Genomic DNA, 12,509 nt, shown 5'->3' with positions numbered 1-12,509 from the left:
CTGCAGTCACCACCAGGGGGAGCTCCATGTATACAGAGATACATGATAAGATCCTGTCTGCAGCCACCACTAGGGGGAGCTCCCTGTATACAGAGATACATGATAAGATCCTGTCTGCAGCCACCACTAGGGGGAGCTCCCTGTATACAGAGATACATGATAAGATCCTGTCTGCAGCCACCACTAGGGGGAGCTCCCTGTATACAGAGATACATGATAAGATCCTGTCTGCAGCCACCACTAGGGGGAGCTCCCTGTATACAGAGATGCATGATATGATTCTGTCTGCAGCCACCACTAGGGGGAGCTCCCTGTATACAAAGATACATGATAAGATTTTGTCTGCAGCCACCACTAGGGGGAGCTCCCTGTATACAGAGATACATGATAAGATCCTGTCTGCCGTCACCACTAGGGGGAGCTCCCTGTATACAGAGATACATGATAAGATTCTGTCTGCAGCCACCACTAGGGGGAGCTCCCTGTATACAGAGATACATGATAAGAATCTGTCTGCAGCCACCACTAGGGGGAGCTCCCTGTATACAGAGATACATGATAAGATCCTGTCTGCCGTCACCACTAGGGGGAGCTCCCTGTATACAGAGATACATGATAAGATTCTGTCTGCAGCCACCACTAGGGGGAGCTCCCTGTATACAGAGATACATGATAAGAATCTGTCTGCAGCCACCACTAGGGGGAGCTCCCTGTATACAGAGATACATGATAAGATTCTGTCTGCAGCCACCACTAGGGGGAGCCCCCTGTATACAGAGATACATGATAAGATTCTGTCTGCAGCCACCACTAGGGGGAGCTCCCTGTATACAAAGATACATGATAAGATTTTGTCTGCAGCCACCACTAGGGGGAGCTCCCTGTATACAGAGATACATGATAAGATCCTGTCTGCCGTCACCACTAGGGGGAGCTCCCTGTATACAGAGATACATGATAAGATTCTGTCTGCAGCCACCACTAGGGGGAGCTCCCTGTATACAGAGATACATGATAAGAATCTGTCTGCAGCCACCACTAGGGGGAGCTCCCTGTATACAGAGATACATGATAAGATCCTGTCTGCCGTCACCACTAGGGGGAGCTCCCTGTATACAGAGATACATGATAAGATTCTGTCTGCAGCCACCACTAGGGGGAGCTCCCTGTATACAGAGATACATGATAAGAATCTGTCTGCAGCCACCACTAGGGGGAGCTCCCTGTATACAGAGATACATGATAAGATTCTGTCTGCAGCCACCACTAGGGGGAGCCCCCTGTATACAGAGATACATGATAAGATTCTGTCTGCAGCCACCACTAGGGGGAGTTTACAAGTTTTACTTTGGACTCATTAATAACACAGCATGCAGTGAGTGCCCTCTAGTGATGGTACAGGTAACTACAATTTTATTAATTCTCTACGGAAGGGAGATTGTATGAACAAAATGAAGCTCCAACCGATATAAAGATATTTTTACATTTCAGCTCAGAACCTTTAACCTGATTTGTAGTAAATAAATTAGTTCGCTTTTCCCTTCTAAAAACATCTTTAATCAGTTGCTAAACGTCGTCTCTTGGTGACTTACCGGAGCTGAACCGTCCTGCGAATAATGGCCAATGACATAAAATCTCCCCGACCATACTCGTTTTCTCCACAGTAGAGAAGCAAGCCATCGTCACCATCAGCCTGAGGGGCAATACGGACACATGAGGTTCTGCCCCAAAAGCGATCATTGGAGGTTGTGCACTAGCGTAGCCATATATTACTACTCCGGTACAACCCCTTTACTAAGCAAGAACTAACAAATGCCTGAAAATAAGGTTACTTTTTTTCTGATGGTTTCCCTTTATTAGCTGAATTATGAATGCAGCTCTGGTGTATAATAGAAATTGCAATAACAACTGCAATCAATATATGTATTTATATATTAAGAAATATTATATAAGTCAAATACAGTGACTTACTTTAAGTGATTTAAGTCCTCTGTATATGAATATACATATACTGCGCACATTGGTTCAATAAAGAAGAATATCTGTCCCCCCAGGGCGGCCATGCACCTTATCCGGGCTTACCTTAAACTCCACAGTGATCTGGAAGGTTTGGTATGAGTTTTTCAGTGGCTCAAATGTCATATAGGAGTGACCGTAAAACTGCGGATACTGGACGTTAATATCTGGAAAAAATATATATCTTGGGATAAATTTGGACTTTTTTTCCCTTCTGGTCACAAATTAAAATAAACATTATCTTTTTTTTAATCTAAACAGGTTAAAATTGTTGTTCCATCTCTTGGTGTACAGGATTTTATAATGGACACAAAGCTCCAAATACCCTCTATTGACAGGGACATAAAAGATAATATTCTGGCTACCTGTAGCCACCACTAGGGGGAGCTTAAGAGTGCACCATATACTGCTTATACACTGATGCTCCCAAGCTCCCTCTAGTGGCAGCAGTATGTATGCAGGAATGTGATCACGCATTTATTTATATGGCTAAGCTGCACTATTTATGTACACAGTATAGTTGTACAAATATTGAGTATGGCATATTAATACCATTTCTGCATTACCAGTAATGTGTATGGCATAGCAATGCAATTATTGTATAGTGGTACTATTTTAGAGTTTAGTATAGCAGTGTTATAGCGGTCTGCAGTATGGCAGTACCCACTGTTTGCATTATATAGCAGCACAATTATTGTGCATGGGATAGCTGATATTGTAGGATACAGAAGTGTTTCATCTGTGTATATAGTATAAAAGTGCCAGTAATGTGTACAGTTTAGCAGTACTAATATTGTGTATGGCTCAGCACCACTATGTAAGGGTACTGTATGGTATAGCTGTGATTTTTATGTGTACAGTATATCAGTATAAATTATGCGTACTATATAGAACTACAATTATCATGCATAGCATAGCAGTACTATAAGAGTACAGTATAACAGTGCTATTTCTGTGTACAGTATAGCAGCACTAATATTGTATATGGCATAGCAGTGCAACTATTATAAACTGTATATCAGTACTATATAAGTGTTTGGCACAGCAGTGTTATTTCTGTACATTATTGCAGTACCAATTGTGTGTATTGTGTAGCAGTACAATTGTTGTATATGGGATAGGGGGGCAATTTAACTGTAAGTTACAGCAGTGTTATTTCTATGTATAATATAGAAGTGACAATTATGTGTGCAATTCAGTTGTACTAATATTGTGCATGGCATAGCAGTACTATTTAACTGTACGGTATAGCGTTATTTTTCCTGTGTACAGTCTAACAGTATTAATTATGTGTGCTATATAGCAGAACAATTATTGTCTATGGCATAGTGGTATTATTTAAGTATACGGTATGACTGTGTTATTTCTGTGCACAGTATAGCAGCAATTATTGTACGGTATAGCAGCACTATTTCAGTGTTTGGTGCAGCGGTGTCTTTTTCTGTGAACAGTATAGAAATACCAGCTGTTTTTACTGTATGGCAGCGCAATTATTGTGTGTGGGAGAGCGGTTCTATTTATGTGTATAGTATAGGTGTACTATTTATGTACATAGTACCCTGTCAAAAAACAAAACCAGAAGTTACAACCTTCAAAAATGCCACTTCTTTGCCTTTCAGGAGGCAGAAAAGGTTATGAGACTGCTGTTACATGGGCAGCACTTTATAGAGATGGCGGCACAGTAACTCTCCGTTATATAAGCGTGATACTGTTCATTATTTCATTATTGACTAGGAAATGCAGCCGATGCCACGGGGAAGGTCATGTGCACGCGTCATACATACAATGTGCCCCTGGGTGGTGGGAGAGAGGATACCCACCTCTATGCCCACATTGATTCTACGACGAGCGCGTGACAGGTCAATCTAACTGCATTTGATTAAATGGGGCCAAGCGGCGGCAAAACCAGACACGATCCAGCGCTGAAGAATAAAGCTGGAGAGTCCGGTCATAACGCCATACAATGACCAGATAATACTGCCACATAGCTGCCTAAATAGCGATGCTATACAGTGTCACCATCATACATTGCAAAAATGAGCAGTGACTCACAATGTAAATACCGCCATACAGTGCAATAAAATTATACCATAGTAGTGCCGCACAATGTAATTACTGCTACAGTGCAAAAATAATGTATTACATAGTGGCTACATTAGCGTCACAAAAATATAAAAAGGATACACCATACAATGACTGAAGTAGCAGCGCTAAACAATATAAATGCTGACATACAGTGCATAGAAAAAAAAATACTGTACAACGTCAATGCTGCACAATGTGAATACTGGCAAAATGCAAAAATAATAAAGTTTATAGTGCATGGTTAGTAGTTGCACATTATGTTAATACCGCCACACTGCGTAAAAATGGTATACTGTACAGTGCTTAAGTACAGCTAAAATGCAAAAAAAACCTTATACTATGCAATGCCAAAAGGAGAAGTGCCGCACAATATAAATACCGCCATACAGTGCAAAAATAATATTCTGTAAAATGATTAAAGTGGCATTGTCACACAATGTACATACCGCCATACAGTTCTTGAAAAAATACAACATACAGTGACCACATCACAGATCCCACAATGCATTGCTCCCTAGTCACAGGAAATCAGCTTTCTACATAACGGGAGAAGAAAGCAAGAAGTTCAGATAAAGTATCAGTAAAGTTATGAACCAACCGTGTGCACATGTGTCTCCTCCTTTCCCGAGGTTACAGTGGCACTGTGAGCCCCCGCGGTCATAATCGTTAAGACAGAAGCTATCGGCTGGACAGGCGGTCTCCTCACATGTCAGGTCAAAGAGTCTGGGAGGAGAAACCATGACATTTTTCCTAGGTGGCCGAGTGGTGGTGGCTTTACTAGTGGTGGTGGCTTTAGCAGCGGTGGCCGTAGCCGGAGGACTTGTTGTTGGTTTTCCCATAGATGCCGATGTTACGGGGGCAGCTGTAGTGGTCGTTTTCAAAGGTACTATTTTTGTGTAGGTCCCTGGCGTCATTTTAGTTTCGGACTTAAACTTCTTGTTTCCTCCTCGGATGCGTGAAAGCGGTTTGACCTATGGAGACATTAACAAAAACCTAAGAGATCGCTAAACAGAAAAAGTAAAAACCCCATAACTGGAGTTACGGAGCCGACATAGTGGGTGAGTCACAGGACACAAACTACTCAGGGAGGACTGAAGCCGCATTGTAATATCTCACACACTTACAGTTGTGCTCAAAAGTTTACATACCCCGGGAGAATTTTTCCTTTCTTGGCCTTGTTTCAGAGAATATGGATGATAACAAAAAAAAACTTTTTCTCCACTCATGGTTATTGGTTGGGTGAAGCCATTTATTGTCAAACTACTGTGTTTTCTCTTTTTAAATCTTAATGACAACCAAAAACATCCAAATGACCCTGATCAAAAGTTCTCATACCCTGGTGATTTTGTCCTGATAACATGCACAGTATTTGACACAAATGGGTTTGAATGGCTACTAAAGGTAACATCCTCACCTGTGACCTGTTTCCTTGCAATCAGTGTGTGTGCATAAAAGCTGAGTGAGCTTCTGGGATCCAGACAGACTCTTGCATCTTTCATCCAGCCACTGATGTTTATGGATTGTGAGTCATGGGGAAAGCAAAAGAATTGTCAACGGATCTACGGGAAAAGGTAGTTGAACTGTATAACACAGGAAAGGGATACAAAAATATATCCAAGGAATTGATAATGCCAGACAGCAGCATTCAAACTGTGATTAACAAATGGAAAATCAGGGGCTCTGTAAAAACCAAACCACGGTCAGGTAGACTAACAAAAATTTTGGCCACAACTGCCAGGAAAATTGTTCGGGATGCAAAGAAAAACCCACAAATAACATCAGCTGAAATTCAGGACTCTCTGAAAACTAGCACTGTGGCTGTTTCAAGATGCACAATAAGGAGGCACTTGAAGAAGAATGGGCTGCATGGTCGAGTCACCAGAAGAAAGCCATTACTGGGCAAATGCCACAAAGTATCTCGCCTACAATATGCCAAACAGCACAGAGACAAGCGTCAAAACTTCTGGCACAAGGTAATTTGGAATGATGAGACCAAAATTGAACTTTTTGGCCACAACCATAAATGTTACATTTGGAGAGAGGTCAACAAGGCCTATGATGAAAGGAACATCATTCCTACAGTAAAGCATGGAGATGGATCGCTGATGTTTTGGGGATGTGTGAGCTACAAAGGCACAGGAAACTTGGTAAAAGTTGAAGGAAAGATGAATGCAGCACGTTATCAGCAAATACTGGAGGCAAATTTGCACTCATCAGCCCGGAAGCTGCGCATGGGACGCACTTGGACGTTCCAACATGACAATGATCCAAAACACAAGGCTAAGTCGACCTGTCATTGGCTACAGCAGAATAAAGTGAAGGTTCTGGAGTGGCCATCTCAGTCTCCCGACCTCAATATCATTGAGCCACTCTGGGGAGATCTCAAGCGTGCAGTTCATGCCACATAGCCCAGGAATTTACAGGAACTGGAGGCTTTTTGCCAAGAAGAATGAGCAGCTTTACCATCTGAGAAAATAAAGATCCTCATCCACAACTACCACAAAAGACTTCAAGTTGTCATTGATGTTAGAGGGGGACTATATACGGTATTAAGAACTGGGGGATGTGAACTTTTGATCAGGGTCATTTAGATGTTTTTTGTTGTCATTAAGATTTAAAAAGAGAAAACACCGTAGTTTGACAATAAATGGCTTCACCCAACCAATAACCATGAGTGGGGAAAAAGTTTTTTTGTTATCATTCATATTCTCTGAAACAAGGCCAAGAAAGGAAAAATTCTGCCGGGGTATGTAAACTTTTGAGCAAAACTGTATGTCCAGCAGAGTCTTCTCACAAAAGAGATGCAAAAGTGTATGGAGACTTATTTTCAGGCAATACTCCAATGACAAAAAAATAATGAAAACTAGTTCTCCTCCAGAAGGAAGAAAATAATATCATATTGTCCAGAAGGAGGAGGCGACCATCCGGAGCAGCTGTTTCGGGGTTAGGATGATATGAGAAGGCTTATTCCTTCTGGTGGGGAGCTCATTTTCAATTTACATTTTAGAAGCTTGTTTGGTCAACAACTAATCCTCCAGATCTCAAAACACAAGCGTACTCAGTGCATCCGAGCATGCATGTGTCCTCACCTAGGATAGAGGAGCAAGCTGCTGCTAGATACCTCTAGGGGTGGCTTACCTTCCCTGAGAACAAAGAATTGGCTATATAAAAATCCAGCTGGCTGATCCTTCTCTGCCATCAGGGAACACCCTAATATACATTAGTGCACACTCATTCAAGCGAAATGTGCATGTGTATGGGAGGTCATGGGACACTGCTGAGGTCCTTATGTATTTAGCCCCCTTGGGACAAGTGTCCAGCTGTGGTGGTGGCGGCTTTAGTAGAAATGGTGGTTTTACTAGTGACAGAAGCTTTAGCTGTGGTGGTGGCTGTACTAGTGGGGTTGTGACCTTACTAGTGGTTGTGACTTTTCTTGTGGTGGTGGCAACTTTACTAGTGGTGGTGGCTTTACTATTTGTGGTGGCTTTACTAGTGGTTGTGGCTTTAGTAAAAGTGGTGGTTTTATTAGTGGTGGCTTCACTATTTGTGATGGATTTACTCGTGGTGGTGGCTTACCTGTGGTGGTGGCTTCAGCTGTGATGGTGGCTTCAGCTGTGATGGTGGCTTAATCTGTGGTTGTGGCTTTACTAGTGATTATGACTTTAGCTGTGATGGTGACTTTACTAGTGGTGGTGGCTTTACTAGTGGTTGTGGCTTTACTAGTGATTATGACTTTAGCTGTGATGGTGACTTTACTAGTGGTGGTGGCTTTACTAGTGGTGGTGGCTTTACTAGTGGTGGTGGCTTTACTAGAGGTGGTGGCTTTACTAGTGGTGGTGGCTTTACTAGTGGTGGTGGCTTTACTAGTGGTGGTGGTGGCCGTTGTTGCAGGACTTGTTGATGGTTCTGGGTTCAGAGACCTTCATTCGATCTATGCAGTCCACTGGGCTCCACAGTGAACCCTGACTACCAGGATTTACACTCTATGTCACTTAGTCGAACATGGAGGAAATCTGACGCTCATGAGTAATGTGTTGCACTCAGGGTGCACATATTTGTATATATTTAATTATAAAATCTTTCTTCCTTTTCCTCCAGTCCCTTCGTGCATCTTACAAGCGTTATACTTCAGGTTTCCTAATTATTCCGTGACTTCCCATCATTTCATTACATGTTGTTACAAGTCATTACAGTAACATCTAACTTGCAATACTTTTTGTTCCATGAGCCATTTAGTTATCACCTTTGCTTTATGGCAAGGTGCTCCATCATGCTGGAAAAGGCATTGTTGGGCGCCAAACTGCTCTTGGACGGAAGAGAAGGAGAAGTTGCTCTTGGAGGACATTCTGGTACCATTCTTTATTCATGGCTGTGTTTTTAGGCAAGACTGTGAGTGAGCCGATTCCCTTGGCTGAGAAGCAACCCCACACATGAATGGTTTCAGGATGCTTTACAGTTGGCATGAGACAAGACTGGTGGTAGCGCTCACCTCTTCTTCTCCGAATAAGCTGTTTTCCAGATGTCCCAAACAATCGAAAAGGGGATTCATCAGAGAAAATGACTTTGCCCCAGTCCTCAGCAGTCCACTCCCTGTACCTTTGGCAGAATATCAGTCGGTCCCTGATGTTTTTTCTGGAGAGAAGTGGCTTCTTTGCTGCCCTCCTTGAAACCAGCCCTTGCTCAAAGAGTCTCGGCCTCACAGTGCGTGCAGAAGCACTCACACCAGCCTGCTGCCATTCCTGAGCAAGCTCGGCACTGCTGGTAGTCCGATCCCGCAGCTGAAACAGTTTTAAGATACGGTCCTGGTGCTTGCTGGTCTTTCTTGGGCGCCCTGGAGCCTTTTTGACAACAATGGAAGCTCTCTCCTTGAAGTTCTTGATGATGAGATAGATTGTTGACTGAGGTGCAATCTTTGTAGCTGCGATACTCTTCCCTGTTAGGCCATTTTTGTGCAGTGCAATGATGGCTGCACGTGTTTCTTTAGAGATAACCATGGTTAACTGAAGAGAAACAATGATACCAAGAACCAGCCTCCTTTTAAAGTGTCCAGTGATGTCATTCCTACTTAATCATGACTGATTGATTGCCAGCCCTGTCCTCATCAACACCCACACCTGTGTTAATGGATCAATCACTAAAACGATGTTAGCTGCTCCTTTTAAGGCAGGACTGCAATGATGTTGAAATGTGTTTTGGGGGTTTAAGTTCATTTTCTGGGCAAATATTGACTTTGCAAGTACAGTAATTGCTGTTAAGCTGATCACTCTTTGACATTCAGGAGTATATGCAAATTGCCATTACAAAAAACGAAGCAGTAAACTTTGGAAAAATTACTATTTGTCTCATTCTCAATACTTTTGGCCATGACTGTAAGTAAACTTTCAGAAGTTTTGTTTTTACAACTTGTAGACCCTTAAACGTCTTGTGGAACAGCGGAGGTCGGAGACCTGAGATCCGCACCGATCATTCAAGAGACAGCCGAACGGCTCAGCTCCTGCATCAGCGTGCACACAGTGGTGTACAGCAGTAAGTCTATGTGTGTGTACATCATTGTGTGCGCACTCCGGGCTTCTTTCTGCTGAGAAATCAGTGCTGTTCACTGACCTCCATCGATCGTCAGGGAGTTTAAGGACACACAACCATACTTCCCAAACATCCCAGATCCAGCATGACAGACAAAAATTTGGGAACTGTCCTACCGTCCTGCAAGGGGACAGATAGAACACAGCATTATAATGATGGTGCAAGGGTGTAAGGGCACCAAACTGTTGTGAGGGGGCATCACACTGTGTTGTGGGGCTGTGGGGGCATAATTTTATGTATGGAGGGGATCGTAGGGGCATCATACTGTGTGTTGGGGGACTGTGAGGGTGTCATACTATGTGTGGAGGGAATGTACTGTGGGGGCATCAAACTGTGTGGGGGGCTGTGAGAGTATCATACTGTGTGTGGAGACTATCATATTGTGCTGGGGGATCTATTGAAGACCATAAAAGTGATACTGTACTATGAGGGAACACTAATGTGCAATATTTCTATTTCTGTGCGGGCGCATATAAAAGACTGAGCGAGCTTAAAGAAATGTCTAACCATAAAAAATAATTGCAGCAGTGATATTTCCTGCCATTCAAAGAGCATATAACATATAAGAAAAAAAAACAGCTGCCCCTAGTGGTCACTGTATAAATTTACATTTAGAGAGCTCCTCCGAGTGGTGGCTGTATAAATCTGTATGCAGTGAGCTCCCCATAGTGGTGGCTGTATAAATCTGTATGTAGTGAGCTCCCCATAGTGGTGGCTGTATAAATCTGTATGTAGTGAGCTCCACCTAGTGGTGGCTGTATAAATCTGTATGTAGTGAGCTCCCCCTAGTGGTGGCTGTATAAATCTGTATGTAGTGAGCTCCCTCTAGTGGTGGCTGTATAAATCTGTATGTAGTGAGCTCCCCCTAGTGGTGACTGTATAAATCTGTATGTAGTGAGCTCCTTCTAGTGGTGGCTGTATAAATCTGTATGTAGTGAGCTCCCCCTAGTGGTGGCTGTATAAATGTGTATGCAGTGAGCTCCCCCTAGTGGTGGCTGTATAAATCTGTATGCAGTGAGCTCCCCATAGTGGTGGCTGTATAAATCTGTATGTAGTGAGCTCCCCCTAGTGGTGACTGTATAAATCTGTATGTAGTGAGCTCCTTCTAGTGGTGGCTGTATAAATCTGTATGTAGTGAGCTCCCCCTAGTGGTGGCTGTATAAATGTGTATGCAGTGAGCTCCCCCTAGTGGTGGCTGTATAAATCTGTATGCAGTGAGCTCCCCATAGTGGTGGCTGTATAAATCTGCATGTAGTGAGCTCCCCATAGTGGTGGCTGTATAAATTTGTATGTAGTGAGCTCCCCCTAGTGGTGGCTGTATAAATCTGTATGCAGTGAGCTCCCCCTAGTGGTGGCTGTATAAATCTGTATGTAGTGAGCTCCCTCTAGTGGTGGCTGTATAAATCTGTATGTAGTGAGCTCCCTCTAGTGGTGGCTGTATAAATCTGTATGTAGTGAGCTCCCTCTAGTGGTGGCTGTATAAATCTGTATGTAGTGAGCTTCCTCTAGTGGTGGCTGTATAAATCTGTATATAGTGAGCTCCCTCTAGTGGTGGCTGTATAAATCTGTATGTAGTGAGCTCCCCCTAGTGATGGCTGTATAAATCTGTATGTAGTGAGCTCCCTCTAGTGGTGACTGTATAATCTGTATGTAGTGAGCTCCCTCTAGTGGTGGCTGTATAAATCTGTATGTAGTGAGCTCCCCCTAGTGGTGACTGTATAAATCTGTATGTAGTGAGCTCCCCCTAGTGATGGCTGTATAAATCTGTATGTAGTGAGCTCCTTCTAGTGGTGACTGTATAATCTGTATGTAGTGAGCTCCTTCTAGTGGTGGCTGTATAAATCTGTATGTAGTGAGCTCCCTCTAGTGGTGGCTGTATAAATCTGTATGTAGTGAGCTCCCCCTAGTGGTGACTGTATAAATCTGTATGTAGTGAGCTCCCTCTAGTGGTGGCTGTATAAATCTGTATGTAGTGAGCTCCCCCTAGTGGTGACTGTATAAATCTGTATGTAGTGAGCTCCCCCTAGTGGTGGCTGTATAAATCTGTATGTAGTGAGCTCCCCATAGTGGTGGCAAAATAAATCTGTATGTAGTGAGCTCCCCCTAGTGGTGGCTGTATAAATCTGTATGTAGTGAGCTCCCCCTAGTGGTGGCTGTATAAATCTGTATGTAGTGAGCTCCCTCTAGTGGTGACTGTATAATCTGTATGTAGTGAGCTCCCTCTAGTGGTAGCTGTATAAATCTGTATGTAGTGAGCTCCTTCTAGTGGTGACTATATAAATCTGCATGTAGTGAGCTCCCCCTAGTGGTGGCTGTATAAATCTGTATGCAGTGAGCTCCCCATAGTGGTGGCTGTATAAATCTGTATGTAGTGAGCTCCCCATAGTGGTGGCTGTATAAATCTGTATGTAGTGAGCTCCCCCTAGTGGTGGCTGTATAAATCTGTATGCAGTGAGCTCCCCCTAGTGGTGGCTGTATAAATCTGTATGTAGTGAGCTCCCTCTAGTGGTGGCTGTATAAATCTGTATGTAGTGAGCTCCCTCTAGTGGTGGCTGTATAAATCTGTATGTAGTGAGCTCCCTCTAGTGGTGGCTGTATAAATCTGTATGTAGTGAGCTCCCTCTAGTGGTGGCTGTATAAATCTGTATGTAGTGAGCTCCCTCTAGTGGTGGCTGTATAAATCTGTATATAGTGAGCTCCCTCTAGTGGTGGCTGTATAAATCTGTATGTAGTGAGCTCCCCCTAGTGATGGCTGTATAAATCTGTATGTAGTGAGCTCCTTCTAGTGGTGACTGTATAATCTGTATGTAGTGAGCTCCCTCTAG

The 12,509-nt window shown here is 43.2% G+C and overlaps 1 protein-coding gene across 2 annotated transcripts in view; it reads right to left on the bottom strand.

The window, feature by feature from the left end:
- EGFLAM (EGF like, fibronectin type III and laminin G domains) overlaps positions 1 to 12,509 on the bottom strand; it is a 121,269-nt gene that overhangs the window by 37,990 nt on the left and 70,770 nt on the right. For both annotated transcript variants that reach the window (XM_073681839.1, XM_073681848.1), the window contains exons 9-11: positions 4,700 to 5,072; positions 2,083 to 2,183; positions 1,593 to 1,693 (exon numbers count right to left, since the gene is read on the bottom strand). In XM_073681839.1, coding sequence (XP_073537940.1) covers positions 1,593 to 1,693; positions 2,083 to 2,183; positions 4,700 to 5,072 — 575 coding nt within the window. The remainder of the gene's footprint in view (positions 1 to 1,592; positions 1,694 to 2,082; positions 2,184 to 4,699; positions 5,073 to 12,509) is intronic.

The sequence above is a fragment of the Phyllobates terribilis genome, unplaced genomic scaffold (assembly GCF_046119375.1).
Source record: "Phyllobates terribilis strain yellow unplaced genomic scaffold, ASM4611937v1 Scaffold_1__5_contigs__length_1240528914, whole genome shotgun sequence".
NCBI classification, from domain to species: Eukaryota; Metazoa; Chordata; class Amphibia; order Anura; family Dendrobatidae; genus Phyllobates; species Phyllobates terribilis.
This window is presented reverse-complemented; position numbering and strand designations above follow the sequence as displayed.